Source organism: Diadema antillarum, unplaced genomic scaffold (assembly GCF_040938485.1).
Source record: "Diadema antillarum isolate AM-2024a unplaced genomic scaffold, OU_Dant_1.0 scf00000095, whole genome shotgun sequence".
Classification (NCBI taxonomy): domain Eukaryota; kingdom Metazoa; phylum Echinodermata; class Echinoidea; order Diadematoida; family Diadematidae; genus Diadema; species Diadema antillarum.
In genome coordinates, this window is record NW_027270984.1 from 545,911 (window position 1) to 563,992 (window position 18,082).

General features: G+C 40.3%; 2 protein-coding genes across 2 annotated transcripts; one reads left to right on the top strand and one right to left on the bottom strand.

Moving 5' to 3' along the window:
- Nucleotides 1–906: 906 nt before the first annotated feature.
- LOC139718492 (small ribosomal subunit protein eS26-like) lies at nucleotides 907–5,651 on the bottom strand. The gene is made up of 4 exons (XM_071629966.1): nucleotides 5,622–5,651; nucleotides 3,905–4,082; nucleotides 2,368–2,501; nucleotides 907–948 (listed from the first exon to the last, which is right to left on the bottom strand). Exons 1-4 carry the CDS (start codon nucleotides 5,622–5,624, stop codon nucleotides 907–909), a joined length of 357 nt encoding a protein of 118 aa, XP_071486067.1. The 5' UTR covers nucleotides 5,625–5,651.
- A 1,921-nt stretch (nucleotides 5,652–7,572) lies between these two features.
- LOC139718464 (lariat debranching enzyme A-like) lies at nucleotides 7,573–17,839 on the top strand. The gene is made up of 10 exons (XM_071629936.1): nucleotides 7,573–7,631; nucleotides 8,425–8,566; nucleotides 9,473–9,587; nucleotides 10,797–10,921; nucleotides 12,034–12,200; nucleotides 13,334–13,460; nucleotides 14,144–14,241; nucleotides 14,860–14,937; nucleotides 15,532–15,674; nucleotides 16,091–17,839. The coding sequence occupies exons 2-10, from the start codon at nucleotides 8,485–8,487 to the stop codon at nucleotides 17,085–17,087; spliced, it is 1,932 nt and encodes a 643-aa protein (XP_071486037.1). The 5' UTR covers nucleotides 7,573–7,631; nucleotides 8,425–8,484; the 3' UTR covers nucleotides 17,088–17,839.
- The last annotated feature ends 243 nt before the right edge of the window (nucleotides 17,840–18,082 follow it).

Here is an 18,082-nt window from a genome sequence, read left to right on the forward strand (position 1 = left end):
AGTGTTGACGAGTTACAAAATGCAAAGGTCAGAAATGTGCCTCTGCCAACTCTACAATGCGATATGAAAGTCTCTCTTGAAACATTTCTCTGGTGTATTCTTTTTCTTCCCAACTTTCAGTGTATGTGTAATCTGCTTTCAGAAATGCATACCAACTGAACTTAACTTGACATTTGCCTTAAAGGTACATGGTCCCGGTGGTTTAGTCAAATGCATACGCGGGCGCAAGGCGCAAGTTTCATATAGAGACCTACGCTATCGACTCCTCTTTAGCGCTTACGCTGTGGCCCACTTCGCCAAGTCCGAAGAAGTCCGATCCACTGTAGTCAGTGGTCCGATCACAGTTTGGCTCATGATTCGGCTGAGGGGGATGACAGCTTTAGCAAACTCTTTTGTGATATCATAGTAACAAGCACATATGCACGCACCCTGGCATTACTACAGACTGCGCGATGCGCAGAGAAGACAACGAAAACGTTACTTAGCAACACCTACGCGCTTTACTCTTGATGACAGCTCAACTTCGGTAATCTTCGCATCAATGCTGACGGTGATCGGCAGTATCATCAACAGTGCCCTCTACACTACCGGGACTATGCGCCTTTAAGCTACGTACTGATCCAACTAAGTGTATAAGCGCAGGTTGACTCTCATTGTATAAACTCCACCTCAACATCGCGGACTGCTCTACAGAACAAGACTGAGACATGAAGCTCTTCCTGTACTGCAATTCTCGGCATATCACTGCCTTTAATTACAACTCATATTTTACATACACCACAACAGAGCAGAAGTCGTCGACAATACTGACGAGAGTCCTTCAAAGATGTTTTTTGCCTTCCAGTGTGAACTGCCGCCAAGGGCGATGTTCCATTCTCTCTTCCCAAACGAGACTCCAGCTCTTATTTACGATCTGCCTCCTCCCTGTCTGTTCTGCTGGCCTGGAGCCTGTGGATGAGAGACAAAACAAAAACAAAATAAAATAACTAGAAAAGCACTCGGAGAGCACTCCACCAAGCAGCTCATTTCCACCCATAAACGCATGCTGAAATCACCCAATTTCCCAATATCAGTATAGAAGACTTTTGTTTACATCATCGGCTTTGAGCTATGCTGCCCAGTGCCTCGCCCAAGCAGAGCACGCCCTTACAGCGCGTATGCCAACCTCAAATACGCGCAGCTTGAACTCCTAAGTTCATTGAGCCTGTCTGCAAAAAGATAAAAAAGTCCTTCAAAAATCCATAAAAATTTGGGGATCACTACCAAAAGTTAATCATCTGTTCCCTGTGTAATTATCAACTTTTCCTGCACGTTTCATTCAAATGCGTTCAGATGCATTGAGTTATTTAGCAAATACACAAACCAACACCGATGAAAATACAACCTCCTGCCTTTGTGGAGATAAAAAAGCATGACGTGAGGTTTCTGTTCACTTCAAATAATTTCCTCATCATGCCAGTACAAGGTAATGCTGTCAAAACTCCATGAATGCAAGTACAATGCTGTCAAAACTCAATGAATAAAGGATTCAAATGTACACTTTCTAAACCCCCGATGTGCCCGTGCTCATGGTCGAAACTTGTCAAACAATGTCACTGGCTTCATTCCACGCTAAATAACTGTAACGTTATCCCTTTACATGCCCAGACACATAGCTTAATTTGCCAAGAGCAAGCCTACAGATGTGCCCCCATCAGCACTTAAAGCAAAGAAAGGGTCAAACAACATGTATCAAATCCATCATCTAATTAAATTTGATCGCATTTCTGTCAAATTTATGATAATCTATGACTAAAACCACAAACATCTGAAAGTTTGACTATGAGACTGGTCTTAAGGATGGTCTCAATTTCATAAAGTGCTTTCCAACCTTGTAACAAATGCCTGCAATGGCTGTGGCAGTGGTTGAACTAAAAATCAGCAGTCGAGAAAACAGATGCTGCCATGACATCTACTGAATGTCTGATTTTGAAAAAAATGTACCCCGATTTATCCAGTAATAAATATACATTGCTAATTCATGACTTTTTCTTTTTTTCTGTTGCTTTTTCCCTCCTTGAATGAACTCTACACAATACTTCAATGAATTATACCTGAAGGGGAACATTTTTGTCTTAGATTTTGCTATCAAATTGAAATAAATCTACTCAGATCCTGGTTGAACGAATTTAGACAAAGACCAGGTACCCCATGCCAAATGAAGATCTTTAGCTCTAGTGACTGCAAGAATTTGTGGGACACAGGCTTATGAATATGAAGCACAGTCACTACTGTTTCTGACCGTAATGCACAGTCAAATTGCAAACAGTCTACAAACATATACAAAGCAATAATTACATGAGATAACCAATGAAAGTGACAACTTACCATTCCTGGGCGGAACCTTGGTGGTGGGGTGCGGTCACGGCGCGCCTCGCGGGAGCGGTTACGCACAACTTTGGAGTGAATGGCACAACTCACGCAGTAGTGAAGCTTTGCATACAGCTTTGGGAGGGCATACACTGCAAAAACAATTGGGGGGGGGGGAAGAAAGACCAAAAAGAAAACCTCATAGTCTGTGTGCTGACATGCACATCATAGTGTTAACAATGAAAACTTTGTAGCTTGTGCAGAAAAGCTAAACATGATCAAGATGATATGAGGGACACTCCCTGTACTGCAATATGGGACACACATATCAAGAGATATTGAGATTTCCACAAAAATATATGCCTCCCTATAACACGCTATATCTCACTCTGAATGTATATCATCGAGATGGATAATGAATATACATCTGTGAAGTAGCACATCTGGTCTCGGTCTACAATTTGTCTGAAATCGTGAAATGGAAATGACAATATCTTTTTGAAAAGTAGAAAATGAGACCACACTCATCAAACAGGAGATTCATGCCATTGAGACAATTGGTGGGCTAATGGAAGTTAAAGGGTGTGTACAGTTCTAGTCGAGGTGAGGATTTAGCTTATAACGTTTTGCGAGATATTCAGAAACCACTCTATGAGATGTCAAAGAGCATGCAGTTCTAAGGGGTATCAAAAGTTTATTCTATGAAAATCGGTTTTGAAATGGCTGAGATATCCAAAAACAAGGTGAAACAAAGAGATCCTAATAAAGTTGTGGTATGTCACCTTTTATTATCAGCACTTTTCTGGATATCTCAGCCATTTGAAAACCAACTTTCATCAAATAAACGTTGAATCCTTCTTGAAATTACATGCTCTTTCATATTTCATAAGACTAAGAGGCTTTTCATTATCTCACTTAGGAATGTTCAAAACATGAACCCCCCACCTCAACCAGTACTGTACATTCCCTTTAAAATCAAAACGATGAAAAAGAAAAATATCAGCTCTGAGAATAATTTGAGCCTACTCAGATGAAGACCAAAGTTGTTATTGGCAATTTCAAATAATGTCAACCAACATGGTTACTCACTGATCAATATGCTAAAAGTGCAATCCATATTTTGTTTGTGTCAGTGTGTGACCGCCATAGCTTATGATCAAACTTTTTCTTCAAAGAACTACTTGGTAACTCTGCCAGAAATATGTCATGGCATCATTATTACCCAGCCAAGTAAGAGGGTGCCGATATCTTCATCAGAAATAAGCGACACATTTCAATTACTTTTAAATGAAGATTGCTATTATAGGAACATCAAAGCTACAACTACATAAACATTCAAAAGAATGTCATCATGTGGTTGAAGAAACACAGGCATCCAAGTGTAACTGAACCCATCAATCTACACGCGTCAGACTCGAACAAGATTGTTACTGATCTCTATGTTGACTTTAATATTGAGACAGACACACCAAACAACTTTCTCCTATGGCTAACATTTCCCCCATCGATGTTGAAACTCCCGTTGCAAGTTCGAATCTTCGAGTCTTTTCCTTACCTTCATACACACTGGCTTCCTGGATGTCACGGATGGCGGCCGCCTCCACGATATTCCTGATGACGAACTTCTTGATGGCCTTGTCCTTCGGGACGCAGCGGGCACAGTTGGTGCAGCGGACTGGCCGCACGTGGCCACGTCCCTTCTTGCTGCGTCCGTTGTTGCGGCGCTTTTGAGTCTGGAGACAAGGAGGAAAACAGAGACATAGATCTAGTCAGCAAAATCAATTCGTTTGGCCAGATTTGGCACTCGCGGGATATATCACCTCCCCCTTTAAAAAATTTGGTCACTACCAAGTCCAGTTGCATAAGTTATTCCTAACGATGACAAGATAATAGACTCCTTTATCGGTACCATATTTACAGTATTAGTAACATTAGGGCCACCACAAAAAAGGCTTGGTAATGAGCTACTAAGTTACCTAGTACTACTAGACAAAGCAATTTCAGTCATTTGAAATTTATGTTCTGGTCAGCATTGGTCAGCTCGTCAGTATTCCTTTTCTCATCAAATATTTAGATTTTGTGAATGCAGTAGAAACACAAAAACTCAACACTCGTCAGTGTGTTAGAAAAGTCCAATCTGCTGGTGCTACATTGGATCTGTACAGAGCAACAACATGAATTAATTGAAATTGAAATCAACACTTCCTGATCCTGTAAACCACAAATGTTGTCCAAATTCATGCAAAGAAATGGTTCAGCATTGTTCGACTTGGAAGTTGACAATATTTATTCTGTGTGTTTCTAAAACAGTTCACACAACCTGGTTCAGTCGAGTGAAGTTAAGTTGGGGTATCTGCTTGGATTGATATGAAACTGCATTAAATTAGATTTATAGATCTGGTGCATGCACACACAATCTACAAATACCAAAATTTATTATACTGCTACAAAGTACAATATCTAACTCTACTTGTCAACTTCGTCTGGGCCACGGGCCAGTCATAATATGATTATGATGGGGTTATGTACTGTAGAGCTCTCACGTTAGACAGGATATCCAGCCTGAGCAAATACTAAAATAGATTTAAACGTTACAGACAGCTTTTGTTACTTTTTTAAATTAAATTTAACAGCAAATTTTTCGTTCAGTTGAGTAGAAAAGTCCAGATCTAGTGTGCTTTTTTCTGTAAAATTTTATGACTCGCTCTCAGGTCCTACTGGCTGCTTTAGTAATTAGTGCAGTGCCTTTACTGTTACTGGCAACATTTACAAACGTTCACTGGTTCATGACAAACATTTGATCTGTATTGAGGCAAGGAAGTGGCACCAATACCATAATGACATTGTCGAGTTGAAACGTGTGAGAATGTCCTATTTAAATCGCTGTCAAAGCTAAAGACTGATTGTCTAAAATGAACGCTCCACAGAGCACGAACCTACGAGAAAGTCGCGCGTAGTCGCCGCCTTCCAACACAGTCATTACGTTGTCTATACATGCATGGCACACGTTGCGTTATGGCTGCACGAGTGCACTCACTTGCACTTCCCCGCGCTGCGCACATGCAGCATGCAAATTCTATCACCACCCGGTCTATTTGAGCACACTTTGTCACACGCTACGCTCAGTAACACAGAATGAGTGACTTTTTTTACTATTACATCACTTTCTTGCAACCTTAATAGCCACATTCATCCGCGATATAAGTAATAAAATGCTTTCTTAACACCACATTAAGTGTAAAATCGTAGCAGTTGGCGTCTCTGCTTATTACCATTATGAACGCTGTGGACCAAAGAGACTGACTTCCGGTTAGGGTCGAAGTTCGTTCGCGAGCTTGCTTGAAACGTCGCCCTCTTTTGACCAATTAAAGAGTAACGTGTGAAACCAAATCACTGATCTCGTGTGAGGGTATTCCAGGTATAATACAGAGATCAGTACAATGATTTGTACGGTAATTACAGTCAATGAGAAATATCTCTTCGGATGTATCGACGATGAGAATGCAATTTTTGCGTGTTTTTCGTTTATCAGATCACTAAATATGAACGAAAAGTAGCAGCAACCAATATTGGTTACCAGAAGGTTTTATAGTATTTTACCCTGGGTGTGACAAATTAGGAAGTTGCGTTTGAAGACGGGAAATTCGATACCGTACATGGCCGGCGGAACCGGGGTTGGGGGGGGGGGGGGGGGGGGGGCAGGGGGCAGGGGGTAGGGGGCTCAGCTTTTTTTTTTTTTTTTGCACCATACAAAGGAATACATAAGGTGTCACCACTTTGGCCCCCACTTGTTTATTTGTTTTTGTTTTTGTTTTTGTTTTTTACCCCGGAAGTGGGTAAGTGGCATTAGAAAGAAAGAATATAGGAACGTGGAGCGCGATATTAGTAGGTTATTCTTTTTTCCTTTTAGCTCATGAAACCTGGAAGTTGGCCCCCACTTGTAAAAACGCTCCGCCGACCCTGCAAAATGTTTTGGTTCTCTCGACCCCTTCCAGTTTCGATTGAAACTTATTGTTTACTCTCAGGAAATCAAACTATAAAAAAAGATTTAAAAAAAAAAGAAATGTGGCCGTAGGGAGACAAACTCTACCAAATCACAATTCGCCACTACCTTAGTTCAGATTCAGAATCAAGATGAATCCATTATTGACAGGACGTCTGCCACAAAACACTTGATTTTTACTACTAGTATGCTTTGTCGTCTTTAAACGTAAATTGACGTCTTATGAAACTAAATAAGTGATTATATTACTTGGTGGGCTGGTAAACTTAAATTCTAAATTGCTATGTTGTGTTACATTACGTTAGAATGAAGTCCGGCAATTATTTTCTTTCGCTATTCGGAAATTTCGTCATAAATCCGATTGCAAAGTATGCAAAGATGTGTCCCATGATAATTTTGGAACATGAATTTTTACTTCGCTGTAAGCGGAATTTTGTTGTTACAGTGTTCGTTATAATGCATGGGAGTACTAATACGTAGTAGGCTCTATTCTAAATTGCTCCTTACCTTGTTACTACATATGTATAGGCCTAATCTAACTAGATTTTGACGAGTTTTGACTAGATTATTATTGCAAACATATTTTTTCTTGTCCTCACACGACAGCGTAGCCAACTTGCCTATTCCTCCCTCAGTAATTGTCATTTTTTAAATTATATAATTTGACACCTACTTTCTTTTGTTCCTTCTTTCTCTACTCTTGATTTCGATTTATGGTCTTTGTGGTTGTTTTTCTTTTATCTATAGGCCCTAATTTTTCCTTTGCAAATATTTCTTTTCTATCCAGTTCCCTAGCTGTTTGTGGTTCTTAAATATGTTTTATATTTTGTTTTGGAAGTACTTCATCAGTTGTAGTGATTATGAGGACCTTTAGTTTCACAAACTTTGCTTTTTAAGGATCCCCTCGTCTTCGTTTTCCTGCTTGTCCAGTGAATTCCACTTGAGTTTATAGGCCTATATTTGTTATTCTCATGTTAATTGGCACGTGTAACGTATTCAAACGTATTACGTTGTACAGAAGTGAATGAACTTGAACCAGTAATCTTGAACTTGAAACTGTTCATTAGAAATAATGGAACAACAACAGCAAAGTGTCTGATCGTCTTATCGTCTAATTGCCGTCGTAGAGGGCGTACCGTGTGTAAAAGCATTCATGCCGTGCGAATGTGTACAGTGTACAAAGTACGTACGTACTTAACACACATACAATACCCACTGTGTGTGGTTGTGCAGCTAAGAAAAGCCAAGCGAGTTCTTGTACGGGAATAATCTCGACAAGGTAAGTAAGAAGAGGTTTGAACTGTGATCAGCAAAGAAGGGAAGGTAGTATGTTCCTTGTTTATGATTTTAAATCGTCCACCGTGTTTGATCAATGTGTTTTTGATGTTGTAGATTACGTTTGTGAATCACATAGTATTCATCACATAGCCATTCATCGCAGGCACACACAGCATACTACTAGTAGCACAGGGCCTCGTTATCCTTCAGCAACATAACAAACAAGCGTGAGTGCTGCTGTTGTGATCGTGTGACCGGAATTACCTGCAGAGATATAGACGATAGAAACGTGTACTCGATTTCTGTGTGTTGAGGAATATACGAATATGAATTAGAAATCAATGTCATCAAAGTTTCATTTTACAATGTACGTATATCAATTTAGGCCTGTTGGCCGTAAAACTAAGTATCAGTTAGATAGACCTCTATCATGTCTATCTAGTGGTAAGTTCCTTATTTTTGGCAATGGCTTAGAAACTTCAAAGTAGTCTAACTGTAGTGACTAACAAAGTTAGTGTAATTTACAAAACATGCTCAGCTCAGTTGCCAAAATGAATCATCACAAAGACAGAAACAGATCAATTTAGACACCTAACATTAGTAAATCTAGCTAACCGTGGTTAGGCCTGACTGATATATTCGGAGAGTGATTCATCTGACATCTCTCCTCATACAGGGATAGACTGCAGCCACATTCACAGAATATGACAATTTCCAGATGTGTTCCATAAAATGTGTTCCAGGGGTGGTGGTCACTATTTATCATTGATTTTTCATTCTTTTTCATACCACAGCTCTTGACGTTTCAGCGGTCACAGTCTGTTGTGTCTAGGCGGAGAACTTATCACCTCAACATGAGGATTGCCATAGAAGGATGTGGCCATGGTGAACTCGACAAGATATACGAAACAATTGCCTTCGCAGAGCAAAAAGAAGGTAAATCATCCCTCTACTAACACTGACTAATTTGTCTTAACTCCATACCAAAAAAAGAATAGCACAATTAATCTCTTTCATTTTCACTAAAATTTTCTCTCATACTAAATTTTTCTTTGTTTTTTTATTTTTATAAGGAGACTGCACATAGATGTGAAGCAATGCACAAAAAGCTATGGGAGTGTTGACACACTTCATCATGACTTATTAATCAGTTGAAAATTGAAACCGATTTGATCATTTGAGATATTGTCACATTTCTGTGTATATGCTCCTGAAATAGATTACCAGTATGTTGTTGAAGAATTCTTCTGAATAAATGTATTCATTAATGCGATATACAATTAATGCAAAATATACCTGGATTCAGACAAGTTGTTTGGTCTTTACACAGTTTAGCAGCTTTCATGAAATGTCTGACTTACTACATATGTAGGTTTCTGTATATATATTGTCCTTTGATATGTTTATTGCAGTCCATGATATCAAATATTTCACTCACATTTATAATTTAGGGTTGAGATTTTTTGTAAGTATTGTAAAATAAATGTGATTGCAGTGTTTAGTTCCTAGAAAATTATATTCTTGTCTCTATATAGAACATTATTTACATACATATCTGAGATATTGTTAAACTTGAAAATTTCTCATGCATGAAACTTTCACAAATATTGCGAGGAGATGAAGATTCGTGAAAGTAAATTGTAAATTACATGCAACTTTTTTTGTTGATACGTGCAAACGTTTTTTTCTCTATACACAATGCATTGAATGCTGGTTGCCTATTTTGCCAAAGTTTCATGCTGCAAAAAAGGCCATCAGTTCCAAGTTGCGAAAGTTGCATGCAGCAAATGTTTCTGGTGTTACAGTAATCAGGAAGTATTTTACTTGTTTGTCTGGCTTTAGGCATAAAGGTGGACCTGCTGCTGTGCTGTGGCGACTTCCAGGCAGTTCGGAATGAGGCGGACATGGAGTGCATGGCAGTCCCCAAGAAGTACAGACAGATCAACACCTTCTACAAGTGAGCATCCTGTATTGTCATGCTCCTTTTTGTCAAACCCTTATTGTGATGTGTTTGCTATTTGGCACACACAGGGGGAAAGCTCTCTTTATTGATTGGTGTGGATGTCTGGAAACTAATCATCAATGAATAGAGATTACCTAATCCCCTAATCTGTATTGTTTCATCACAACCTTCTGGTTGGACTGGGACACATTGTGACTCCTGAGTGAGCTTGCTATTAAACTTTACAGCTAAGTCAAGATAAGATGTATCACTGGATGCTATTGAAAGAGCTTGGGAAGATAAACAAAGTTCCTCTGTACAAAAAGAAAAAGAAAAAAAGGGATAAACACCCTTTGAAGCATTGGGACACCACCAGAAAAACAACAACAAACAAGTGAAAAAAACAAATACAAAGTGTGATCATATTGAGCAGTAAAATGTAAAAGCTGTGTTAGAACAAATATTCTGACATTCCTGATAAGTATGTGCAAGTTAGCAGACACTTAAAATTCACAATTCAGTTGTTAGTCCTATATACCTACATTGGTGTTGGTAGTTTCTAGCAGTCAAAGTTGGTTGCAAGTTTTAGTAGCTGTACTTAATGTTTGCCTGTCCCTACAATCCATTATTTGAAGTTTGTATAGGTTGGGCAGTCAGAGCAAAATTAGTCTTTATAAGATGTGTCAAACACTCATTTGACTACAGCCATCTAGACTTTGTTACATCACAGGCAAAATGATATGCTGTATACTATATGTTGTAGTATGTCATTCATTTCTCTATCATGTGGAATTAGGAGTATACAATGTCATTTCTTTAAAAAGACACCTTGTGCATACAATAGAATTTAAAGTGAAAGATACTGTAACTATATTTTACAATACATACAATTGATGAGAAGAAAACATGTTATCCCACACACCTCAGTTCATGTGACAAGTACTGTAGATGGTTCAAGCCAATGTTTTATGGCATGATGTGCACAACTTATCTCCTAGCCGATGGAGAATGTGAGCCATGAAGTTGACATGTTTTTATAACTTGGAAGTTGATGCTGGGAAATCACATAGATCAGTGCTGCAATTATGCAGATTTGTAGAGCCAGTATTCAGCAGAGGAAAGTCTGTATAATACTTGCTTTATGTGATATTGCAATTACTAGTTTATTCCTTTGAGTTTGACTTAGATAAAAAATCGAAACCAAGTTTCCCTCTTGTCTCCTAGGTACTATTCTGGTGAAAAGAAAGTTCCTGTTTTCACCATATTCATCGGCGGAAATCATGAGGCTTCAAACTACCTTGCTGAGCTTCCATACGGTGGATGGGTTTGTCCGGGAATTTATTACATGGGTATGTTGTGCTTCTAATTTTATGAATAAGTGTAGAACATTATTTAGAATTTCATTTCAGTAAATTTCAGTAGCAAAGTAAGTAGTAGTGTGTGTCATTTACAACTTTAATAGTGCTTGACATCATATTCTCTGTTCATCCTTCAAAGTAGGTTTGATGGGCCTGTTATGCATTGTATCTTTAGCTGGAAGAGTGCTTTTAAATGTCTTGCCAGCGCTTTGCCATTCTTTTCCCTTTAGAGGACTCATGTGGAGCTTTCATTGTGGAGTTATTCATTGGCTTTGCCCGTGGAGACCCATATAATAGGGAGCTTTAGATTTTAGACGCGCGGACGTTCAGAGGAAAAAAAGATGTTCTGAGCGTGCGCAGAAGTGCGCGTCAAGTCGATCTATTTTTAGCTTGCGTCACCTGAGTTTTTCACTACGCGTACTGGGCTATTTTTACGTCCGCACAGTTTGCAACGTAGAGAGCTACTTCATGCATCGATCATATGGGGGCGCGATTTTATTTTTTATACGTTGCGTCCCAGCGTAATCTAAAGCTACTTTTCAGCACGACACAGGGGAGAGGAGAACGTCCATCGCACTCGTCGTCTCAAACATCCGCGCGTCAAAATCTAAAGCTCCCTAATGTTTACAGACAGCAATGTGCAGACATTGTAAATGTGTATTGGTCAATTACATCTCCTGTGCTACTCACTAAGTGATCACACATTTTTCATAGTGGCGTGGAAGTTTGTTTGTTTGTTGTTAGGTTTTTTTTTCCACTCAAATAATAGGGCAAGTTTATAATATCCTTACCATCCTACACCTATCTTCAGTTGTCCTTACAAATCCTGTATGGGCCCCTCATGATGTAGACAACTCCTGTAAATGTTTTGCGACGATAGTCAAGGATTATTCTGTGCCATCTGTAAAGAGTACGCATGCGAATGGCTGCCACAAGATGTGTGTTGCAAAGATTTGAAAGAGCCCTGTTGAATGTGTGACTGCTTTGTCCCGGCACTGTTACCCTCTCCAATGCCTCACCCCCCCCCCCCCAGTCATTACTCATATTGCCAAGACCAATGATGCATATATGTCATCTTGTATAAACTATTACCGATCACGCAGGCTATGCCAGCATAGTGAACTATGGAGGGGTGAGGATCGGCGGCCTTTCGGGCATCTTCAAGAAGCACGACTACAGGAAGGGTCACTTTGAGCGACCTCCGTACTCTCCAGACGAGATGCGCAGTGCTTACCACGTCCGGAACTTGGAAGTCTTCAGGCTGAAGCAGGTGAACTACAGTGCACTCCCGTTATAACGAAATGCTCGGGACCGGCAGTTTTCTTTCGTTATAACGAAATTTCGTTATAACCGAACAATACAATATATAACGAAAACAAGGAAACCACATATATGTATAAACTGTGTATCATTCTGTTTGCTGAATACTCATCATACACTGGAAAGCTATGTGAAATGTGATGGGATAACTCTATTATTTTTTATTACAATAATAAATGCAAGTTCCCCTCAGAAAGTGTGCGTGACACAAGGAGAGAACACACACTGATGTGAAGCGTTCGCCCATGCAGAGACGCTATATACTAGTATATGCTTGTTCCGCTACGTATTTTCGAAAGCAATTCGCATTTCGTTATAACGGAGCACATTTCTTTTGTTTTTCTTTTTCTCTGGCGCTCGGAAAAGACTTCGTTATAACGGAAATTTCGCTATAACCGTGTTCGTTATAAGCGAATTTTGTACCATAGACTTTAATGGTGATAATTTTGGGACCAGAAGATCTACTTCGTTCTAACGAAATTTCGTTATAACCGTATTCGTTGTAACGGGAGTGCACTGTATATAAGTTTAACATTGTGTGTTGAGGGTGGTAGAATATGTGGTAGATGTGAGTTTGTCCTTCTAAAATCTTGTAAAAGATGTTTTGGCAGTGAAGACAGTAGGCCCCTATATGGTTTTACAAATTGTTGTGTTCCATTTTACTGCAAGCATGGGTTTCATGTTAATGATTTTATTATGATGAAATGCTAGTGTCCAAGCATCCATGAAATTTCTAGAATCAGAAACATGAAAAAAACAGGACACATTTCTTTATTTGAGCTAAATCCCCTCCGTCCTTTTAACATGAACATTTCCCAAGCTTAAACTAAAGATGCATTGAATGCAGAGAAATTAGTGGAATGCGCATTGAAAGTTTTAGAAATTTTCACAGTGCATCCACAATAAACATGGAGAAAATATTGAAGGAATTTCACAATTCTTTTGCACATTCCTGTGATTTGTTATTGAGATATGCTACTCTGACAAACATCATTTTCCATGCCTTTTGCAGGAACAAAGGTGTGTAAGTGTTATGTTGATGTCCTGGAATAAATGGAAGTGTTGTCCCATTTTTACACACAGGTCCAGCAGCCCATAGACATCATGATGTCACATGACTGGCCCCGAGGCATCTATTACCATGGCAACAAGGAGGAGCTCCTGCGCAAGAAGCGTCATTTCAAGGAGGAGGTCATGAGCAATACACTCGGTGAGTCTGGAAGGGCCATTTAAAAAAAAAAAACCAACGACAAAAACCCCCACAAAAACTACCATTGGTGTGGGGATGGAAGGTCACCAATTGACTGACCTCATTACGAACCCATCAGCCACCTGAAGGCTCTTGTGTTATGAAAGACAAAAGGAAAGGGGGGGTCAAAGGTCATAAAGAGCAAAAGAAGCTTTGCAGGGAAATGGAAGTCTGATTACTAATCTATCTATCTATCTATCTATCTATCTATCTTTTTATCCTATGCATTTACCTATCTATCTATCTATATATCTATGTATATCTGTATCTATGTACATGTTATGATTCACTTTCATCTCTTGATCTTACAACAACAACAAAAAACGATTTCAATGAACAAGTTTTATCAGCAAATGACTAGACTTGGTGACGACAGAATTAGTGCCAAGTGCTTTGCAGGGCTCATACAGGTCAGGGAATTTCAAAATGCTCTCTCCAGAAGCAAAAAGTCAGAGAAAGTTAGGGAGTTCATCCATCCTACAAACATCAGATTTGACCCTAGCTTAGGGTCAAATGGGGTGTTCATAGAAGTAACAATATCAACTTGCAACACATACACAAGGAGAGAGTAAAAGAAAAAAAAAATGCACATTCAATCTTGATTGATGTGGTATTTTACCAGCTTGATTATCCATCCGCCACAGGTAGTCCCCCAGCGGAAGAATTGCTGCATGACCTACGACCTGACTACTGGTTCTCGGCGCATCTCCACGTCAAGTTCTCGGCCCTAGTTGAACACAGAGTAAGTCATGTCCTGTAATTGTGCGGTGAATTCTTTCTCGGGTAAGGATTTACAGATTCCGTAGCATGATCAATTGAAAATTGCATTCAACAGAAATGCAAACACACGCAAGACTGAACATCTCTAATGGGATTGTGAATCCATTAAGAAATGAAGTGTAAGCTTAAGTGCTCTTTTCGCTGACACATAGCTCAGTTTTATCACATAGGCAGTAGAAGCTGGCCTGGAAAGAATCACACTGTTAAGCTTCTTTGACATTGCTCATTCGTTTGAAATTGAACTTAAACATGAGTAAGGCTTCACTTTCATTCTTTTGATTGACCCTAAATGAAACATCATCCTTACCTATTCATTAATCATTTGACAAATGCGAGTGCTCAATGCATAACAGCGGAAACTCAGTATACTAGTAACTAGTCCTCAGGACCAAGACAATTGTTCTTTATATCATATATTTTGTTATATCAGTAGTCGATAAACAATAAAAAGGCAAGGAAAATAAATTCATTGGGACCGCAGAAATTAGTTTGTTACATTAGATCTCCTTATATTGAGTTTCCACTGTATATGTCTATAATATGCTTGGAAATGAGACATTTCAATTGTCTCCTCTTTCAGGGTAAAGATGGGTCCTTGGAAAAGACTACCAAGTTTTTGGCGACGGACAAGTGTCTTCCGGGGAGGGATTTCTTGCAGGTAAGCCACTTTTGTGGAATAACACCGGCATAGTTTACTGAAGTAGATCGCATCCTTGGGATCTTGCATATGATACATTTTATGGAGCTGCCAAGTCTTATTAATTCTGTATCATGCTGTCTGAAATCCTAAAAATCTCTTTGTGTCCTGATAAGAATACCACTAAGTGAAAATCCCTTTGATTTGAGAATTACTTTTGCATGCTGAGATGCATGTAAGATTGTAACACAGCCGTATTTCCTTTGTTGGTCTTTGAAACCTACTTGGTTTTGGTGAGGGGATGCTGGCAATTAGCAGCCCTGCATGTTTATAATCAAATGTTATACAGCGCTTTGAGCACAATGGTGCGGGAGAAGACTCAATAAAAAGCATCATTCTATTATCGTCATTATTCCTGGGGTGCTTTGGCACGGGCGTGTAAAGTGTGATGTCACAAATACTTTCTGGAAAGAGAATTCCAGAGCCCAAGCCCAATATAGCTCTCTACTTCTGGTATGGATCCCTTCAGCTACAGCACCAGGGAAGGAAGGGAAAGACTAAAAATGATACATCTTATTTACACTCTACACTCTACTTTTCTTGTGAATTGCCCAGATCATCGAGATTCCTGACAAGACCGAGCGGCCGTTTGAGTTGTGCCACGACCCGGAATGGCTTGCCGTCCTACAGGCCACCAACCACCTTCTCAGCACAAGTATGAACATCGTCCACATGCCCAACCCCGGCTACAACAGCAAGTAAGTGTGCAATTCCCAAATCAGATGTCATCTCAGAAAGATGTGGAGTGCACATAATCCTATAGGATAATCAAATCTTGGGGGGGGGGGTGCTGATCTGCATGAAGTTCTTTATGAAAAGGAGTAATACATATGCTATCAAAGATATCAAAAGAAAGCAAAAGTATTAATGATTGAACATCTGTGCAAGATCTTGAAAAGGAGCTGGTTTGCTTCATTATGATCTTGCTCAAAATGGTTAGCATCAAGTGCTTACTGTGATAACCAGTGAAGTTAAGTTTTTTTTTCTCTCTCTCTCTCTCTCTGGGGCCATGATCCTATTTGCAAATACAAGTAAACAGATTGCTCATTTTAGATAAGAGGATTTGGTTGTCTTGCTTTAGTAGACCTTTGAAAAATACTTTTTCTCGTGACAGATGGGATTACAGTGTGGATCTTGGACAGATATCTGCCATCCGGTCCATCCTTGGGGATGATCTCAAAATTTCGGATGCCTTTGAAAGAACAGTGAAAGTGTATGACCCGAACAATGTGGACCGGAATCCCAAGCAGCCGAACCTCATGCTGAACCCCCAGACCACGGCGCTGTGCTCCAGGTTGCAAATAACGGACCCCTGTGCAGCACTCATGGGCGGCTCCAGCCCCAGAGAACTCTCGGGTCCGATGCTGCCGGGCAGCCGGGAGATGGCCGAGGACGACTCCAACGATGCGGACGACGACACGTCGGAGTCGTCGCGCATTCTCTTTGAGAGTTTCATTGACTCCGAGGCAGGAGCAAGCTTCCTGGATCTCTCCGTCAACGACTCGAGGAGAAGCAACAACTCATCGCGGATGTCCGTCGATGCTGATTCAAGCGTCAATCCCGCAGAAATTTGTCTTAGTGATGAGGAAGAGCAGGAGGAGAGTACGAAAGGTGTTGGTGATAAACTTACAAAAGGAGGAGCAGGTGATGACATTCCAGACCCAGAATTTGCCGCCTCACCAATAAGGAGAACTTCCCTCTGCTTGCCAACCATAACGAAAACGCCGAGCGCTGCATCTCCGCCCTCCGCGTCACCCCTGGCAGCGCGGGAGAGCAAAGACCCCGCGGCGAGCGAGCTGCAGGAGAAGATCGCGTTTGCCGAGGTGGACGTTGAGGAGATGAAGGAACGGCTGTCCAGTCTGGAAAGCGACACTTCCGGCTTTGACTCCAGCACGCCCCGGCACGGCCAGATCAAGCGGCGGAACTTGGACGTGTACACGTCCTCCTCGCGGGATGCATCCGACGAGGCCAGCATCTCGGACGACAACGACCGGAGCGGGATGTTGAGCGACGACGCGCGGCCCGACGTGCTGACACTGAAGGGTGGGAATGGCTCCAAGAAGTTCAAGAGGAGGAATGTTGCAATTTACACCTCAAATGACGATGATTAAAGCTGTGAGTTTGGAATACTTTTAAGATCTAGTATACATATTTGACACCCGCTGGACGTGCAACTCCTGGTGAGATATGAATGATATTACCATTCTGGTCCTCTTGTGAAAAGAAAACACATTGTCGAAGCAGAGAAAAAACATGATATATGACCATTTAGGTTCATTGACCATGAGGCTAAGGACGTAGACACAGGCAAACATATCAATATGATAGCTTTGGCCAAATAGTGTTACATTCGTGCAGTCTTTTTGTAGATAATCAATTGGTCATCGTACATGTATATATGTATGCATGGCTTGGTTATAATCAGAGTGGATGATTTTCCCCCATTGGTCAGTGCGCAGGATCAAAGCTCCTGCGTAACAAGTGTTTTAAGCCACAAATGTACAGCAAGTGGTGTGAGATAGTATCAGAAGAATGCACAAAGTTTCTCATTGTGCAGATTGGCAATTGACTTGATGCTGAGGATTTTTGTAACTTACAACAATTCCTTTGCTGATTTTCACCAAAGTGTGCATCACAGAATCACAGAGCAATGAATTGGAACAGATTTTTACACTTTTATACATTTTTATATGTAGATACTCGCTGTACAGATCTATTCTATTTTTAATTGCACAATATTGTGGCAGAATTTGGGACAATTTAATTTGCGCCCAAGTGAAAGGGAGCAATTTGAACACTCAGGTTGGCATGTGCTCGTGGTTAGAATAAAAACTGATCCGTTTTTACTTGAGTTTGTGAGTCCACAAGTAGGAATTTGTAATACAAGAAGTGCATCATCTCTATTATGCTCACATGCATCCCAGAGATATTCTTGTTTGTGATATCTGCATCATGTGATGAGAGCTACATCATACAGAGCCCTGAGATATTAAAGGTATTAGCCCACATTTGTAAACCTGCAGCAATTGGTCTCATAGTTAGCATGGAGTTTGGGTATGATTGCAGTAACACCTGTGCAAAATTTCGTTCCAATTAGTCCATTACT

Bases quoted from the DNA above. Each gene is read 5' to 3' on its own strand.
- LOC139718492 (XM_071629966.1), bottom strand. The intron at 2,502-3,904 runs GTAAGGAAAAGA...TTGTTTTTGCAG, and splicing joins GGAAGCCAGTGTGTATGAAG to TGTATGCCCTCCCAAAGCTG. The intron at 949-2,367 runs GTAAGTTGTCAC...TCTCATCCACAG, and splicing joins CAAGGTTCCGCCCAGGAATG to GCTCCAGGCCAGCAGAACAG.
- LOC139718464 (XM_071629936.1), top strand. From the start codon at position 8,485: ATGAGGATTGCCATAGAAGGATGTGGCCATGGTGAACTCGACAAGATA. The intron at 9,588-10,796 runs GTGAGCATCCTG...CTTGTCTCCTAG, and splicing joins CAGATCAACACCTTCTACAA to GTACTATTCTGGTGAAAAGA. The intron at 12,201-13,333 runs GTGAACTACAGT...TTTTACACACAG, and splicing joins AAGTCTTCAGGCTGAAGCAG to GTCCAGCAGCCCATAGACAT.